This window comes from Oncorhynchus kisutch, linkage group LG23 (genome assembly GCF_002021735.2).
Source record: "Oncorhynchus kisutch isolate 150728-3 linkage group LG23, Okis_V2, whole genome shotgun sequence".
Taxonomy (NCBI): Eukaryota; Metazoa; Chordata; class Actinopteri; order Salmoniformes; family Salmonidae; genus Oncorhynchus; species Oncorhynchus kisutch.
In genome coordinates, this window is record NC_034196.2 from 10,342,956 (window position 1) to 10,362,961 (window position 20,006).

General features: G+C 41.0%; 1 protein-coding gene across 1 annotated transcript in view; it reads left to right on the plus strand.

Annotated features, from left to right (window-relative positions):
- Positions 1-19,492, plus strand: part of LOC109868554 (5-hydroxytryptamine receptor 4-like) — a 65,604-nt gene extending 46,112 nt beyond the window's left edge. The window contains exon 7 of the mRNA XM_020458190.2: positions 19,204-19,492. Within this exon, the coding sequence (XP_020313779.1) occupies positions 19,204-19,261 (58 nt within the window). The 3' untranslated portion in view covers positions 19,262-19,492. The remainder of the gene's footprint in view (positions 1-19,203) is intronic.
- The last annotated feature ends 514 nt before the right edge of the window (positions 19,493-20,006 follow it).

Sequence of the window (20,006 nt, forward strand, 5' to 3'; positions counted from 1 at the left end):
CATTGAGCTGACCCTGGGAGAACTGCAAACTGTTCTTCAGGTCCTGGATCTCTCTGGTCAGGTTGTCCATTTTTTTATTAGTTGAATCTACCAGTATTTGGACAAAACACTTTAAGCTATTTCCTTGTTGTTGTAACAACTGCTTGTAGAACTATTTTTGTTTGTTAAAAGATCCTTCACGTTTGATAGAGAGACACCACTGTCCTCAACGGTACACGTGCCGGCTTTGGTCTTTGTCATGGTAGCTAGCAACGTAGGTTACTCTGTTACTCCTCACAGTTTGAGACAGGGCAAGTCACAGGGAAGATTGAGAACAACAAACATCAAGGATCTAGACAGCCACAAACCCGGGACAATCCGCAGTCCCAGACATAATGGCTAACCGCGTCGCTGGCTGTGTTCAAGCCCTCAAGAAAACCCTGCTAGCTTGATATGCAGCTAGCTAGCAGCTAGGTTAGCTGCAAGCCCAAATAGCTCCTCAGACCCGTCCTTGGTTGGCAGGATCACTGGACAGAAGCTACCAGTCTCAGCAACTGATGCCAACTGTGTCGCGGGATCCAAATTAAAAAGTTAGCTAGCTACTTTTTTTCATTGATTTTGTTGTAAGGTTTGAGTCACTCTGATAGCATAAGAATGGCATAAGCCATGGGAAATTAGCTTTAAAATGTGTAGAATTGCAGGAAATTAGCTCTAAAACTGTTTTATTTTCTCTCAGCCCATGATAATATGTGTAGTATTGCAGAAAACCAACTTTAAAACTGTACATATTTTTCTCCGGCCCATGAACAAATTTAAGGAAATTAGCTTTAAAACAGAAACATTTTGTCTCTGCAGCCAAGACTGTGCAATTGGCCACACCCACTATCACTACAGTACCACTACCAATCCTTGGGGAAACACTGGGTTTAATGTTCTTCACCTCAAACAGACCTGGACTCTTTTTGATTCTCTCACTGACACAGCCGTACTGTAGCCTACATCGGGTCATGATGCTTCTTTTGTCACAATTAGCTATTCTCATGAACATTGCAGTCTGATGAACTGAGACAAAGATGATGATCACCGTCCTTTGTGTTGTGCGTCTTCATTGTGGTAAAGGGTAGGCCTAACAGAATAGAAGATATGTTCAATGTAATCACTACACCATTTGGCACACTACTATTAACCTTCCTTCCAGGTAGACAGACAGAAGGGTTGAGGCATTTCAAGAAGCTCACTAAAGAAGCAGGCTAAGTGCTACATAGATTTGACCTTTGGTACATTACAGGTGTTTAGCTGTGTGCACTGTGTGTGTTTGTGCATGTGTGTATGTATATCTGCAGATGTTAACTGTATGGATCTGGAACCCAGTCGTTGTAGCACCCTAAAACAGGCAGCCTCCGTGGTTTAGAGAGAGTGATGTTTTAAAAAGACACGTGCCTATAAGAATTCAACAAGTCTATACATTGCAATTTATATGCGTGGGGAAAGCCTGCAAATGTCTACAATGTTTAATGATATGTACATGTACATGATAGCGCTGTGAAAGTCTGGTTCGGTGGCTACCCTTTGGGCTTCTGTTGTCTAGTGTAGAAGGTGTTCTGTAGAGACTGGTGTGTTGCAGTCTATTGTATATTGTACCCTCATGCTGCCAATGTTAATCACCAACAGCTGTACTTTGCTGACCTGAACGCCTAAATACAATTCTTTGTATGGAAGTGAAATTAGGTTGCTTGAAGAGGGTAAGTTACCTTCTGGAATCACATTGCCATGTTCTATTATTCCTACTCTGACTTGACTACATGACTGTACATGGGAAACTCTTGTCTCCACTTGTTTCTATGTATGAGGAGAATCAGGAGATGAAAGGTATTATTTATGTTCTGGCTTGATTAGGGATATTGGGTGTTAGAACCTGTGAGTGTGAGATCAAAAGTAAATATACAACCCCCCCCCCCCCCCCCCCCCCCCCCCCATAGTATTACGGCCCTTGCAGTCAACTGCACTGTTAGTAGTGAGATCAATATTTTTGATATACCACTAGAATGAATCAAATCCTATTTTTTCTAAAATCACAGAGCATTTTGTTATGCTGATTACAATAGTGGATTGAGTGAGGCTGTCTTGAACAATTTGTCTCCCAATTATCAGCCTTCCTATCAGTGTTTATCACCATGGTGACTTACCAAGAAAATACCCATTTGTGTGCCGATATCACCTGCTACAGTGATCGATTTCCTAGAAGGATATCTCCATATTTGGTCAAACTTGGGTAAAGTTTTGTCTATGAAGCACCAAATCAACTCATCTCAGGTTGATGGCCAGCCCTGTCAGTCTGTTGACTACGGCTGTCAGGCAGTCACATTGATTAGTCCTAGAAAACATCCATTGTTTTTCAGGTTTGCCTCTCGTGTCTGCCCAATACAGCATACTGAAATATCTAGCTAATTCTGGAAATGTAGTTGGTTTCATCTCCAGAAGAGCAGCTTTGTGGTAGACTTGTATTTTGACAATCTCAGTAATCATCATTGTAACACGTGTAGAAAAGGTTCCAGTCTCTTCTCCAGCTTGCAGGACTAATTTGATTACAATACATGTCTGCTCAGTGACATGGTCCCCCATGTATTTTCAGAATGATACTCACAACCAAAGAAGTTGTTTTCCATTATGTTTGTTTGTATAGTAACAGCAAAACAACTGGTACATCATCTCATGTGTATCGTCTGATGTCAGTGTTCAAATCTAACCACGGTGGTGATACTGCCAGATCTGTCCAAAATGATCATGTTGATTAGTCTTTCCCATCCCAGTTCAAGACAGGCGTTTGGCAGGATCTGCGTTTGGAGGATTTTGCTTACAAGCAAATTGCCAGTATAAATATGCACTGTTCCATTAACACTGAGTAATACTGACGAACAGTACGGAGTGGCAATGTGAGTGGATTATTGAGGTATGTGAACAGTTGATTTGGTCAGTCCGCAGTAATGTCTGGAGAGTCGGTGATCTTCAGTACAGACCTTTTGATTGTTCAGATACTGTATCACCTCTTGGTTTTGATTAAGTTGGAATGAAGTTTATTGAAGGTTTATTTACGTTTAATTAGCCTTGATATGAGCATTCCATATCAGCGTGTTTGATTTGACAGATGTTGATAGAGCATTGATAATTGATTTAAGTCGAGCTCTCCTCCGCATTGTGCAGCAACACAATTAACTCTGGACAAACATTCCATATAACAAAGATCAAATGCATTCCATAAATGATACACCTTCACATCAACATTCATAATTAATTCTTAATGAAATTGTAAACAAAGTTTGCAAAGTGTCCTACTTTGTACTCAGATAATAACAGCTGCGACTAGGAACTTGTTTTTACAAGCAACATTTATTCATGATGTAACATGACCGGTTTTCTTTTCACAGCCTGAGTGGGCCCCTGTACCATTTGACAAATCAAAATCAAAATGTATTGGTTGTGTACAACTTTTAGCAGATGTTATAGCCGGTGCAGCTAAATGCTTATGTTACTAGCTCCTAACAATTGAGTTAAAATGTCAAACAAGTACACAAATAATACAAAAAATTATTGAGAAATGTCAAAAATGAATCCAATGAACAATCCAAACAGCAGTGTAACAGTAATCCATATGTATATATATGTATATACAACAGATGAATTTACACCAGTTATACTAAGAATGATATGTATAGCAGTAGATATATTAGAGTAAGCTATGTCAAGAATCCAGTATATAAATAAATATGCATGGTGTGTATAAACAGTGTACCTAAAATGCATTGTACAGTAGTAGAAATATTAGAATGAGCTACAGTACCAGTCAAAAGTTTGGACACACCTACACATTAAAGGGTTTTTCTAGATTTGTACTATTTTCTACATTGTAGAATAATAGTGAAGACTATAGATGAAAACTATGAAATAGCACATATGGAATCATGCAGTAACCAAAAAATTGTTAAACAATATTTTATATTTGAGATTCTTCAAAGTAGCCACCCTTTTCCTTGATGACAGCTTTGCACACTCTTGGCATTCTCTCAACCAGCTTCATCACCTGGAATGCATTTCAATTAACAGGTGTGCCATGTTGAAAGTTAATTTGTGGAAGATAGCCCTTTTGGTAAAAGACCAAGTCCATATTATGGCAAGAACAGCTGAAATAACAAAAATAAATGACAGTCCATCATTACTATAAGACATGAAGGTCAGTCAATACGGAACATTTCAAGAAAAAAACATCAAGCTCTATGATGAAACTGGCTCTCATGAGGACCGCCAAAGGAAAGGAAGACCCAGAGTTACCTCTGCTGCAGAGGATAAGTTCATTAGACTTTCCAGCCTCAGAAATTGCAGACCAAATTGCAGACCACATCTCAACATCAAATGTTCAGAGGAGACTGCTGCTGTCACACCCTGATCTGTTTCACCTGTCCTTGTGCTTGTCTCCACCCCCTCCAGGTGTCGCTTGTTTTCCCCTGTGTATTTATCCCTGTGTTTCCTTGTTTGTCAAGTCAACCAGCAATTTTGTTTCTCAGCTCCTGCTTTCCCAGTCTCTTTTCTCTGCCTCCTAGTTTTGACCCTTGCCTGTCCTGACTCTGAGCCTGCCTGCCTGACCACTCTGCCTGCCCCTGACCTCGAGCCTGCCTATCACCTGGTACTGTTTGGACTCGGACCTAGTTACAGAACCCCTACCTGTCCTGACCTCAAGCCTGCCTATCTCCTGGTACTGTTTGGACTCTGACCTGGTTTATGAACTCTCGCCTGTACACCGACCTGCCTTTTGCCTACCCCTTTTGTCATAATACATTTCAGAGCTCAATCATCTGCCTCCTGTGTCTGCATTTGGGTCTCGCCTTGTGCCCTTATAACTGCGTGAATCAGGCCTTCATGGTCGAATTGTTGCAAAGAAACCACTGCTAAAGGACACCAATAAGAATAAGAGACTTGCTTGGGCCAAGAAACACGAGTAATGGACATTAGACCGGTGGAAATCTGTCCTTTGGTCTGATGAGTCCAAATATTTGATTTTTGGTTCCAACCTCTGTGTCTTTGTGACACGCAGAGTAGGTGAACGGATGATCTCCGCATGTGTGGTTCCCACCATGAAGCATGGAGGAGGAGTTGTGATGGTGTGGGGGTGATTTGCTGGTGACACTGTCAGTGATTTATTTAGAATTCAAGGAATAAAGAATTCAGCGATATGCCATCATTCTGCAGCGATATGCCATCCCATCTGGTTGGGACTATCATTTGTTTTTCAACAGGACAATGACCCAAAACACACCTCCATATGTGGGAACTCCTTCAAGACTGTTGGAAAAGCATTCCAGGTGAAGATGGTTGCGAGAATGCCTTTGAGTGTGCAAGCTGTCATCAAGGCAAAGGGTGGCTACTTTGAAGAATCTAAAATATAACATATATTTTGATTTGTTTACACTTATTTGGTTACTACATGATTCCATATGTGCTACTTCATAGTGTTCATAGTAAAAATAAAGAAAAACCTTTGAATGAGAAGGTGTGTCAAAACTTTTGACTGGTACTGTATGTTGAGAATACAGCATTTAAATACACAGTACAAAACCCCCATGGCAAAATGGATGAAATTGCAAGAAATTACCTTCCAGACCAGAGTACAAAATATACATATACATTGCCTTCAGAAAATATTCACATCCCTTTACTTTTCCCACATATTGTTGTATAACAGCTTGAATTTAAATGTTGTGATGTTGTGTCACTAATCTACACACAATGCCCTATAATGTCAAAGTGGAATTTTGTTTGTAGAAAATGTTTGAGTCAATAAGAATTAAACCTCTTTGATTTGACAAGCCTAAATAAATTCAGGAGTAAAAATGTGCTTAACAAATCACATACGTTGAATGGACTCATTCTGTGTTCAATAATAGTGGTGAATATGATTTATGAATGACTATCTCATTATCTGTAAGGTCCTTCAATTGAGTAGTGAATTGCACGCATAGATTCAACCACAAAGACCGGGGGGGGGGGGGGGGGGGGGGGGGGTCTTTGTGGTTATTAATTAGGCTTTGGATGGTGAATCAATACTCCCAGTCACTACAAAGATACAGACATCCTTCCTAACTCAGTTGCCAGAGGGGAAGTAAACCATTCATGGATTTCACCATGACGCCAATGGTGACTTGAAAACATTTACAGAGTGTAATGACTGTGATAGGAGAACACTGAGGATGGATCAACAACATTGTAGTTACTCCACAATACTAAATGAATTGACAGAGTGAAGATCCTGAATTCAAAGTGTTATGTTTGGGGCAAATCCAATACAACACATTACTTAGTACCACTCTACATATTTTCCAGCATAGTGGTGGCTGGGTAAAAAATAAATAGAATGGAGCTACTGTAAGCACAGGCAAAATCTGGGTGATGAATGTACCTTTTCGCAGGACAATAACTTAAAACACAAGGCCAAATCTACACTGGAGTTGCTTACCAAGAAGACAGTGAATGTTCCTGAGTGGCCGAATTACAGTTTTGACTTAAATCTGCTTGAAAATCTATGTCAAGACATCAAAATGGTTGTCTCACAATGATCAACAACCAATTTGACAGAGCTTGAAGCAAATATTGTACAATCCAGATGTGCAAAGCTCTTAGAGACTTACCGTGAAAGACTCACAGCTGTAATCACAGGTGATTCTAACATGTAACAACTCAGGGGTGTAAATACATATGTAAATTTAATATTTTACATTTTTGTCATTTAGCAGATGCACTCATGCAGAGCGACTTACAAGAGCAATTATGTGCCTTGCTCAAAGGCACATCGACAGATTTATGTAATAGATTCAATAATAGATCCAGATTAGGTTTAGTGAGTGATTTGTCCCAAAAATTGTGCTTTTCATTTTTCAAATATTTAGCATCAGCCAATTGCTTGTTACAGATTCTAAAACTGATTGGAGCAATATGTCGAGGGCGTCAGCTATTTATTTTACCGTTGCCACCGACATGTATACTGTTGAGTTGTTGAGCGTACATGGACACACATGCTTTATTCAAGGTCAGTGGAAGGTCATTAGTAAACACAGACAACAATAATGGTCCAAGCTGCTCTGTGGTACACCACACTCAACAAATTTGCATTAGAAAGGCTTCCCTTAAAGAAAACCCTATTGGATAGATAACTGTCCATCCATGAAGTTTAACAAAACAGCTCTCAAAATCTTATTATTATCCATTTCTTTCAGCCAATCATCAGTCATTTGTGTCAGTGCTGCACATGTTGAGTGCCATTCCTTATAAGCATGCTGGAAGTATGTTGTTAATTTGTTTTCTGTATATAATTGTCAATACATTTTCAAAAATGCAAAGTGTAGTGTTCATGTGTAATTTATCTGCATGTTTTGAAACTTGAACAGTAATTTTTTATTAACATTTTTCACATATAACATATATTTTATGTTACTTCATTTTACCAGACCTGGTTGATGCTTGATGCTTCCTAGATCCCTTCAGTGAGCTAAGCTGTGGTGATTTGTCTACCTGCTGAGATACAGTGCCTTCAGAAAGTATTCATACCGCTTTACTTATTCCACATTTAGTTGTGTTACAGCTTGAATTCAAAATGTATTAAATATATATATTTTTTTACATTTTTGCAAATGTATTGAACATGAAGTACATAAATATCACCCCTGAGTGAATAGTTTGTAGTAGCACCTTTGGCAGTGAGTACAGCTGTGAGCATTCCACACCTAGATTGTGCAACATTTGCCCTTTATTCTTTTCAAAATTCTTCAAGCTCTGTAAAATTGATTGTTGATCATTGCTAGACAACCATTTTCAGGTTTTGCTATAGATTTTCAAACAGATTTAACTCGACCACTCAGGAACATTCACCGTCTTCTTGGTAAGTAACTCCAGTGTAGATTTGGCCTTGTGTTTTAGGTTATTTGTCCTGCTGAAAGGTGAATTCTTCTCCCAGTGTCTGGTGGAAAACAGACTGAACCAGGTTTTCCTCTAGCATTTTGCCTGTGCTTAGGTCCATTCTGTTTCTTTTTTATCCTGAAAATATGGAGAGTGGTACTCAGTATTGTGTTGTATTGGATTTGCCCCAAAAAGTGAATTGCATTGTCACATTTCCTGCACTATTACCTTAGTGCCTTGTTGCAAACAGGATGCATGTTTTGGAATATTTTTATTCTGTACAGGCTTCCTTCTTTTCACTCTGTCAATTAGGTTAGTATTGTAGAGTAACTACAATGTTGTTGATCCATCCTCAGTTTTCTCCTATCACAGCCAAACTGTAACTGCTTTATACTCACCATTGGCCTCATGGGGAAATCCCTGAGCGGATTCCTTCCTCTCTGGAAACTGAGTTAGGAAGGACGCCTGTATCTTTGTAGTAACTGCGTGTATTGATTCACCATCCAAAGCGTACTGATTCACCATCCCTCAACTGAGGGACCTTACAGATAATTGTATGTGGGGTACAGAGATGAGGTAGTCATTAAAAAATCATGTTAAACACTATTATTTCACTCAGAGGGAGTTCATGCAACTTATTATGTGACTTGTTCAGCAACTTTTTACTCCTGAACTTATTTAGGCTTGCCGTAACAAAGGGGTTGAACACTTGTTGACTCAAGATGTTTAAATTTCATATTTAATTAATTTGTACATATTTTGAAAAACATGATTCCACTTTTACATTATGGGGGTATTGTGTGTAGGCCAGTGACAAAACATCTATATTTAATCCATTTTAAAATCAGGCTGTAAATGTGGAAAAAGTCAAGCGGTGTGAATACTCTCTGAAGGGACTGTAGCAAGGCTCCTCCAATAGCAGGGTCCATTTCCTCAGACAGACCACCCTCTCTCTCACACAGTCCCTCTCACTCCTGTCCTGCTCTGACCATACGGATGGTCATCTGGTTATGATCAAGGTTTTGAGTTTAGAACCACATTTTTGGAAAATGTAACAGTGTGTCTCAGCCTCAATCCAATAAACCCAATACAAATTGAAACAAGTAACATCCACACACCAGGGATCAGAGGAGGCTGATGGTAATTTCAGTTGTCAGTGTTTTCATCTATCAGCATCGTATATTGTAGAACTAAATAAAATAAAATAAAGTTTTATTAGTCACATGTGCCGACTACAACAGGTGTAGACCTTACAGTGAAATGCTTACTTAAGAGCCCCTAACCAACAGTGCAGTTTCAAAAATTACGGATAAGAATAAGAGATAAAAATAACAAGTAATTAAAGAGCAGCAGTAAAAAATAACAACATTCACAGGGGGGGTGCCGAGTTAGTTGAGGTAGTATGTACATGTAGTTAGAGTTATTAAAGTGACTATGCATAGATGAGGAGAGGGGAGGGGGGGGGGGGGCAATGCAAATAGTCTGGGTAGCCATTTGACTAGATGTTCAGGGGTCTTATGGCTTGGGGGCTTGGGGGTAGAAGCTGTTTAGAATCCTCTTGGACCTAGACTTGGCGCTCTGGTACTGCTTTCCATGCGGTAGCAGAGAGAACAGTCTATGACTAGGGTGGCTGGAGTATTTGACCATTTTTAGGGCCTTCCTCTGACACCGCCTGGTATAGAGGTTCTGGATGGCAGCAAGCTTAGCCCCAGGGATCTTACTGGGCTGTTCACACTACCCTCTAGTGCCTTGCGGTCGGAGGCTGAGCAGTTGCCATACCAGGCAGTGATGCAACCAGTCAGGATGCTCTCGATGGTGCAGCTGTAGAACTTTTTGAGGATCTGAGGACCCATGCCAAATCTTGTCAGTCTCCTGAGGGGGAATAGGTTTCGTCGTGCCCGCTTCACAACTGTCTTGGTGTGGTTGGATCATGTTAGTTTGTTGGTGATGTGAACACCAAGCAACTTGAAGCTTTCAACCTGCTCCACTGCAGCCCCGTCGATGAGAATGGGGGCGTGCTCGGTCCTCTTTTTCCTGTAGTCCACAATCATCTCCTTTGTCTTGATCACATTGAGGGGAGAGGGTGTTGTTCTGGCACCACACGGCCAGGTCTCTGACCTCCACCCTATAGGCTGTCTCACCGTTGTTGGTGATCAGGCCTACCACTATTGTGTCATCGGCAAATGTAATGATGGTGTTGGAGTCGTGCCTGGCCATGCAGTCATGAGTGAACAGGGAGTACAGGAGGGGGCTGAGCATGGACCCCTGAGGGGCGTGGCGGATGTGTTGTTACCTGCCCTTACCACCTGGGGGTGGCCAGTCAGGAAGTCCAGGATCCAGTTGCAGAGGGAGGTGTTTAGTCCTAAGGTCCTTAGCTTAGTGATGAGCTTTGAGGGCACTATGGTGTTGAACGCTGAGCTGTAGTCAATGAATAGCATTCTCACATAGGTGTTCCTTTTGTCCAGGTGGGAAACGGCAGTGTGGAGTGCAATAGAGATTGCATCATCTGTGGATCTGTTGGGGCGGTATGCAAACTGGAGTGGGTCTAGTGTTTCTGGGATGATGGTGTTGATGTGAGCCATGACCAGCCTTTCAAAGCACTTCATGGCTACAGACGTGAGTGCTACGGGTCGGTAGTCATTTAGGCAGGTTACCTTAGTGTTCTTGGGCACAGGCCCTATGGTGGTCTGCTTGAAACATGTTGGTATTACAGACTCAGACAGGCAGAGGTTGAAATGTCAGTGAAGACACTTGCTAGTTGGTCAGCGCATGCTCGCAGTGCACGTCCTGGTAATCCGTCTGGCCCTGCGGCCTTGTGAATGTTGACCTGTCTAAAGGTCTTACTCACATCTGCTGCGGAGAGCGTGATTACACAGTCTTCCGGTACAGCTGGTGCTCTCATGCATGTCTCAATGTTCATCTGGTAGGCTCATATCACTGGGCAGCTCTCGGCTGTGCTTCCCTTTGTAGTCTGTAATGGTTTGCAAGCCCTGCCACATCCGACGAGCGTCAGAGCCGGTGTAGTACGAATCAATCTTCGTCCTGTATTGATACTTTGCCTGATTGATGGTTCGTCAAAGGGCATAGCGAGATTTCTTATAAGCTTCCGGGTTAGAGTCCCGCTCCTTGAAAGTGGCAGTTCTAGCCTTTAGCTCAGTGCGGATGCTGCCTGTAATCCATGGCTTCTGGTTGGGGTATATACGTATGGTCACTGTGGGGACGACGTCATCGATGCACTTATTGATAAAGCCGATGACAGATGTGGTCTACTCCTCAATGCCATTGGAGGAATCCCGGAACATATTCCAGTCTGTGTTATCAAAACAGCCCTGTAGCTTCATCTGACAACTTTTTTTTATTTATCTAGTCACTGGTGCTTCCTGCTTTAATTTTAGCTTGTAAGCAGGAATCAGGAGAATAGAATTATGGTCAGATTTGCCAAATGGAGGCTGAGGGAGAGCTTTGTATGCATCTCTGTGTGTGGAGTATAGGTGGTCCAGAGTTCTTTTCCCTCTGGTTGCACATTTAACAAGCTGATAGAAATTTGTTCAAACTGATTTAAGTTTCCCTGCATTAATGTTGCCGGCTACTAGGAGCGACGCCTCTGGGTGAGCGTTTTCTTGTTTGCTTATGGTGGAATACAGCTCATTCAATGCTATCTTAGTGCCAACCTCTGACTGATGTGGTATGTAAACAGCTATGAAGAATACAGATGAGAATTCTCTCAGTAGGTAGGGTGGTCTACAGCTTATCATGAGATACTCAACCTCAGGCGAGCAATAGCTCGAGACTTCCTTAGATATCGTGCACCAGCTGTTATTTACAAAAATACATAATCTGTCGCCCCTTGTCTTACAAGACGCCACTGTTCTATCCTGCCGGTACATCGTATAACCAGCCAGTTCAGCTGTATGTTGATATTGTCATCATTCAGCCACGACTCCGTGAAGTATAAGATGTTACAGTTTTTAATGTCCTGTTGGGAGTTTAATCTTCCCCGTAACTAATCTATTTTATTGTTCAAAGATTGCACGTTTGCTAGCAGAATTGAGGGAAGTGGGGGGTTTATTCGATTGCCTTCGAATTCTCAGAAGGCGGCCCGCTCTCTGGCCTCTCTTTCTCCGTCTCATCTTCACTCAGATCACGGTTGTCGTGGCCTGTTCCCGAGGAAGCCGTATATCCTCCGCCTCGGGCTCATCAGAGTCGTGAAAGAAGAATAAGGATTCTGCTAGTCTGTGGTGAGTAATCGCAGTCCTGATATCTCAAAGTTATTTTCGGTCATAAGAGACGGTAGCAGCAACATTATGCACAAAATGAGTTAAATATTTAAAAACAACGCAGATAAACAAAAAAATATATACAATCGGTTGGGGGCACATAAACATACCTACTGTACCGGTGGCATAATACCCGGAAAAATGGTCTGGTGATTGGAAAGTTGGTATTTTAATTTCCTTTGGGGTACCTGGGCTTTTGTACAAATATTGCCTGCTGCTATTCCCTGACAAGTTGCACCAGAGATGGGCTTTGGTTGTACTACATTTGAAACTATCTGGGACTTTGGGATTTGATAGAGTTTAAAAAATGCAATTTTATTTGTTTTTAGAGGCAGAACAAATCCTTCGTAGCATGTTTTGGCAGTAAGACATTCAGCATACTCAAGTACCCCATGGACTCATGCCAGGTTCTGTTTTCTGACCCCTGTGAAATAAGGTAGAAGTGGTTTGTATCATATACTGTAGCTCAATGTCAACATTCTTTGATGTCATGTCAGTAGAAAAACATATTATTATTACTAAGCCAATCAACATGTGATCTCCATGGCTCCTCATGTCTGCCTAGTAGGTGTCTCAGGTCCAGTGTTTGGGTTTGATTTCCACCCAGAGTCCTCCCTCCAGGTTTCAGAGTTTATACTTTAAGACTGATCACATTATATGTTGGCAAGAACAACCATGTGGACCAGCGCCTGAGGAATCAAGATGAAATTAAACAGCAAACTAGTCAATAAAATCTTCCCATGGACATGTTCAAATGGTCGCCCTTCGTTGACGTAGACCTCATGTGTATCAGATTTAAGCTTCAGGTTTAATCCACGTCACAGACATGTTGAAGTTCCCACGGAGGATAGTGGATAATAAACATCTGGGCCCAGATTCACAAAACACTTCTGACTCAAAAACGTAAGAAGCTTCTTAAGAAGAAAAAGGAAGAAGTTCATAACAAAGTTTGTATGTGCAATTCCTCAACAATATCTTAAGATTGAATCATTTTCTTACAAACTTCTCAAATATGTTCTTACGAATCTTCTTAGGATGTTTGTTGCTAGTCAACCGATTTATCTAGCTTTCTAGCTAGCAATCATGTTAGCATATTTCCTACAGAGATTACCGTTCTAAAACATGTTCTTGGGTTTAAAGAAATCAACACTGAAACTTTCAGATTAACTTTGTGAGTGAATTAAACATGTTCAATTGCTTTCATGAGCTTATTCTCTCACTGCCCTTCGTTTACAAAAAGGGTTAAGCTATCTTGGAATTAAGAACAAATTCCAAAACTTTATTTTTAAGAATCATATTTATTTTTTAATTGTTTGCTTAAGGAGAAACACAAGACATAGCACAAGTACATTTCCAAGAACGTTTTGGAAGAATACCAACTTTGCTTAACTTTCTTCATAAGTCTATAGGTAGGGGGAAAATTGTAGTTAAGAAGACATTTCTTCTTAAGAAGGTTTTATGAATCTGGGCCCTGGACTGTACCTGAAATACTGTTCCCACAATCTTCTCTAATGTTGCTGTAATCACAACAGAGTTCTACAGTATGTGGAGGACATGTGTGAAGTTTGATCATGCTATGATGGATATTATGGATATTTCTCCATCTCCATGATATGTTTGATAGTGAAGGTTGAATCATAGTCAGAGCAACATTCTGTTGCTTAGCAGTGGAATGGGTGGGGTAGTGTCATTGACAGTTGGCCCCTTAACTGATAAAATCAATATGTCTTACAATAAATAAATACACATTATTTTGAAAGAATATATGTGAAATAATTTGCATAAAGAAATCAACACTGAAACTTTCAGATTAACTTTGTGAGTGAATTAAACATGTTCAATGTCCAGGAAATCTGGTCACAATGCAGACACAATGGATGGAATACATTTTTTTGTTTGTTTGCTTTTTGTTGAATTTTACCCCTTTTTCTCCCCAATTTCGTGGTATCCAATTGTTAGTAGCTACTATCTTGTCTCATCGCTACAACTTCCGTACGGGCTCGGGAGAGACGAAGGTTGAAAGTCATGCGTCCTCCGGATACATAAGCCAACCAGGCCGCACTGCTTCTTAACACAGCACGCATCCAACCCGGAAGGCAGCCGCACCAATGTGTCGGAGGAAACACAGTGCACCTGGCAACCTTGACCCAGCCCGCCACAGGAGTCGCTGGTGCGCGATGAGACAAGGATATCCCTACCGGCCAAACCCTCCCTAACCCGGACGACGATAGGCCAAATGCGTCGCCCCACGGACCTCCCGGTCACGGCCGGTTACGACAGAGCCTGGGCGCGAACCCAGAGTCTCTGGTGGCACAGCTGGCACTGCAGTACAGCGCCCTTAACCACTGCGCCACCCGGGAGGCCCTCAGACACATTTTAATATTATATGTAGACACATTTCCAGAAATGTGTCTTTCTGGAAATGTGGATACAATCAGAATGTAGACAAGATCAGGACAAAGGACCCATGTTAGCACCAGGTATAAACAGGCTTAAGTTACATTCAAAGACAAGGAAGTCACAGTGAATTTAGCCACACATATTGCACACTGAGTATACCAAACATTAGGAACATCTTCCTAACATTGAGTTGCACGGGTGTGCAACTCAATGTTAGGAAGATGTTCCAGCCTCAATTCGTTGGGGCATGGACTCTACGAGGTGTCAAAAGAGTTCCTCATTGGAAAGAGCTTACTCATTGGAAAGGGGGAGTTCAGTTGTTCAACTGAATGCCTTAAACTGAAATGTGTCTTCTGCATTTAACCCAACCCTCTGAATCAGAGAGGTGCGGGAGGCTGCCTTAACCGACATCTTCAGCGCCCAGGGAACAGTGGGTTAACTGCCTTGCTCAGAGGCAGGGCGACATATTGTTACCTTCTCAGCTCGGGATTTCATCAGGGAACGCCAAGCTACCTGCCGCCCCAATTTCACTACACATTCTCTTTCGAGGACTTGTATACCGTTTAGGTCAAATTGGACATGTATTGCATGGTATTTAGTTATGGTGCTTCTTTTGACATGTTATGTTGAGTCCATGACCAAGTGTGGGTTTATTTTGGCACATGTTCTTTCAAAACTGTACATGCTGGAGGTCAAAAATGTGGACACCCCCTTTTGTTCTCAAGAGTTTGCACTACAATCAAAGATATCAGTCTGATCTACTGCTTAGTGTGATAGAAACACCAATGTGTTTCAATTATATGAAATACAATTCAGAGGTTACGAGGGGGACCATAGAACCCATTTTGGTCAAATGTGAGAATGTCCATTATGGAGAGCGATTTTAGTTTATTAAGCATAAACATCTCAAGCTACAGTGCCTTGCGAAAGTATTCGGCCACCTTGAACTTTGCGACCTTTTGCCACATTTCAGGCTTCAAACATAAAGATATAAAACTGTATTTTTTTGTGAAGAATCAACAAGTGGGACACAATCATGAAGTGGAACGACATTTATTGGATATTTCTAACTTTTTTAACAAATCAAAAACTGAAAAATTGGGCGTGCAAAATTATTCAGCCCCCTTAAGTTAATACTTTGTAGCGCCACCTTTTGCTGCGATTACAGCTGTAAGTCGCTTGGTGTATGTCTCTATCAGTTTTGCACATCGAGAGACTGAAAAGTTTTCCCATTCCTCCTTGCAAAACAGCTCGAGCTCAGTGAGGTTGGATGGAGAGCATTTGTGAACAGCAGTTTTCAGTTCTTTCCACAGATTCTCGATTGGATTCAGGTCTGGACTTTGACTTGGCCATTCTAACACCTGGATATGTTTATTTTTTAACCATTCCATTGTAGATTTTGCTTTATGTTTTGGATCATTGTCTTGTTGGAAGACAAATCTCCGTCCCAGTCTCAGGTCTTTTGAAGACTCCATCAGGTTTTCTTCCAGAATGGTCCTGTATTTGGCTCCATCCATCTTCCCATCAATTTTAACCATCTTCCCTGTCCCTGCTGAAGAAAAGCAGGCCCAAACCATGATGCTGCCACCACCATGTTTGACAGTGGGGATGGTGTGTTCAGGGTGATGAGCTGTGTTGCTTTTACGCCAAACATAATGTTTTGCATTGTTGTCAAAAAGTTCAATTTTGGTTTCATCTGACCAGAGCACCTTCTTCCACATGTTTGGTGTGTCTTCCAGGTGGCTTGTGGCAAACTTTAAACAACACTTTTTATGGATATCTTTAAGAAATGGCTTTCTTCTTGCCACTCTTCCATAAAGGCTTGCACAGTGCTCCTTGGGATGTTTAAAGCTTGGGAAATCTTTTTGTATCCAAATCCGGCTTTAAACTTCTTCACAACAGTATCTCGGACCTGCCTGGTGTGTTCCTTGTTCTTCATGATGCTCTCTGTGCTTTTAACGGACCTCTGAGACTATCGCAGTGCAGGTGCATTTATACGGAGACTTGATTACACACAGGTGGATTGTATTTATCATCATTAGTCATTTAGGTCAACATTGGATCATTCAGAGATCCTCACTGAACTTCTGGAGAGAGTTTGCTGCACTGAAAGTAAAGGGGCTGAATAATTTTGCACGCCCAATTTTTCAGTTTTTGATTTGTTAAAAAAGTTTGAAATATCCAAAACTGATAGAGACATACCCCAAGCGACTTACAGCTGTAATCGCAGCAAAAGGTGGCGCTACAAAGTATTAACTTAAGGGGGCTGAATAATTTTGCACGCCCAATTTTTCAGTTTTTGATTTGTTAAAAAAGTTTGAAATATCCAATAAATGTCGTTCCACTTCATGATTGTGTCCCACTTGTTGTTGATTCTTCACAAAAAAATACAGTTTTATATCTTTATGTTTGAAGCCTGAAATGTGGCAAAAGGTCGCAAAGTTCAAGGGGGCCGAATACTTTCGCAAGGCACTGTAAATCATAACTGTCTGTTGGTGAATGGAACCATACAAGTGTGCTGCTCTAGAAATGTATAATTGGCATTCAAATTGTCTCAATATATGCCTTTAAGCAGACACTTTTATCCAAAGCGACCTACATGTGCAGGATCTTAATTTGATTACTCTGTTGCGGGATAACATTCCAGCAATGTGAATTGTATTTGGGGTTTAAAAAGGCTTCTGAAGTTTGTAATTTCCACTTTGAAATTTTAGACTTGATTTCCACTTACCATTTTTTAAATCAAACCCTACAAAAATGTTAATTACCTTCCAAATGTCCTATTACTGCAGGATTATTTTCCTGCTATAGCAAACAGGCTGAAATGAAGATCCTACATATATATGTATAACATTTTGTGTGTATAGGTGGCCCCAGGAATCAAACCCACTATCCTGGCATGGCAAGAGCCATGCCCTACCAACTAAGCTACAGATGACCACTCAGTTTTTAGTCAGTCTCACATAACTGTCTGATTCCATGCATGCAGCTCTCAGGTTTGAGCTGGCTCCAGAAGGCATAACATAAATAATCTAGAAATAACATTGAACATGTCTTGTATGGTTTGTGTGTTCCTGTGTGGCTCAGTTGGTAGAGCATGGTGCTTGCAATGCCAGGGTTTTGTTCAATTACCAAAAATTAAAAGCATGAAAGCGTATGCACTCACTACTGTAAGTCTCTCTGAAACATAATTGCAGTGACATAGGTACAGAATCATTCTGCTACTGTGTCTTATTGTGATTGCCACAGTGTTATTGTGATTGCCTTCATTCCATTTAAGTGTATATAATCGTCATTTTTATACTGACAAAATATACCACCATAGAGAAGGCACAGTAGCATTATATGTTGCTATGTAAATTTAAAAAATACTCTCGAACTTTGGCAACTAATAAGTACTTTTTTAACCTCAATTAGCCACAAAATCCCTAGTTTGAAAGCCATTGTTTTGTTTTTTGGAAGCTGTGTGACGGCATTTTTTCCCCCATATGGGCCAGCCCCCTAGAAATTAAAGTTTCAGCCAATGAGCTTCAGCCCGTCGCGAGAGAGAGCAATGACGTGGTGCACAAATCTGCATATTCGTGGCATAGTACGCCTTTTGGCTCGTGAGTGCGACTTTCAGAACTACAACAAATGAGTAATTACAGTGGCATTATTACAGCTTTAATGGCAGATCAGCAGTGTAAATATGACAAACAATTACAATATTGTTTATGGACAATTCATAAGCCATTTGTCATTCTTGCTTGTAACATACATCAGTGTAGGAGTGATAACACATTCCCAAGTTTGATGGATGTTCACGTGACAAACTTGATTGGTGACATTTTCATGTTGTCAAGTTGATCATGACATGACAATTACCTCCCATACTGTACGGGCTAAGCCAGGTGGCATCTGACATTGTTTGCCTGAGTATGATAAGTACTTACAGAGCTCTACTTGGACAGTAAAGGGTCTCCTGAGAGAACAGAGTGCATTTGGAGGTGGAGGAACATTGCTGTTTGTTTTGTTCCCCCTCAGGTTTCTCATCGAGGGCTTTGGTGGTCTGATAATGAGGACAACCGACATTTGGCCTCCTGAGACTGGCTTCAGTAGACTCCCTGGAACTCAGGCAGGGCAGCAGTAATACCTAGCAGCACTAGTCCTACTTATTTTTCACTTCTTATGAGCCTTATTGCTGCCTGAGGGGCTCAGTCATAACTCAGCTAACCCTACATGTGATTAAACCACCTAAGACATGATCTATCCAATATTCCAAATATGACGTGTTTTCTCACTGGCTAAGAGGGGTATTTTTGTTTAGTAATTAGGAATCCATGTCTTGAGGCATGAAATATGTGTCAATTATTCTTTTGTTAGTATACCTGGTTGCGTAACACTATCTGGTATCTGCCCTGCCTGCTAGAAGCCAGTGCACTTTTCTATACAAACAGAACAGTATTATAACTCATGAGAAACAGCACTTGTATACAAATTGCCTACACCTACATTAGTCGTGTTTTTCCCGATTCACCTTTCCACAGGATATCGTTAGTATTTCACTTTGACCCTCATCAGCTTATAAACGGTAACTAACAGCATTCTTTTCATTTCCTCCTTCTAGATTATCCTTCCTTCCCAACCGAAGCCACAGTGAACAGCAGAAAGATTTTATCCAATGAGGTAGGATCTCAAGACTCCATGGGTGGACTATAGCCCAGAGAAATAATGGTGTTAACCTGCTTGTCTCACACAAGGCGAACAAGTGAAATACAGTAGGTATTAATGGGGACGTATGGTCACGACATTGAGATTCTGAGCTGAAGGACTTGAGGACTGCAGTCTGATTATCGAATTAGCAGATCAAGGTTTATGGAATTTGATGCAAAAAAAGCACTGTCCAGTCAACCCCCCCCCCCCCCCCCCAAGTGAAGACTCAGACAATGAAGATACAGGAAGAGATCAAAAGCTAGTGTGCCTGTGGAATGACTCCGCATTGTGCCAAGATTGTTTGTGATTGATGTTCTAAGAGTCCCTATGAAGTTCAGCTATTGTACATGTAATCAGTTGGCCAAGCAGTTTTGTGGACTGGGGTCTCTCCCATTCCCGCTAGTGACCTGTGTTTTAAGGACAACTACATTTAAATATGTTAATCAACTTAGCATTACATTATCTTTTGACAAATATTTCATGTATATATATATGTATGTTTTGCATAGTTGGGATGTACCAAATGTAACTATCATGTAATTTGGCAACTAAAAATGTGCTTCTGAATGTCTAAAATTCTTTCCCACTGGATCAGGGTATTATTCAAACTCGTTGCAGTCAGTTTAATCTAGCCTTAGATTTGTAATCATGCAGCCTAGACAACGTGACAGGCTTCAATAGAGACAGTTGAATAGCAAACCGCTTTAATTGTGTAAT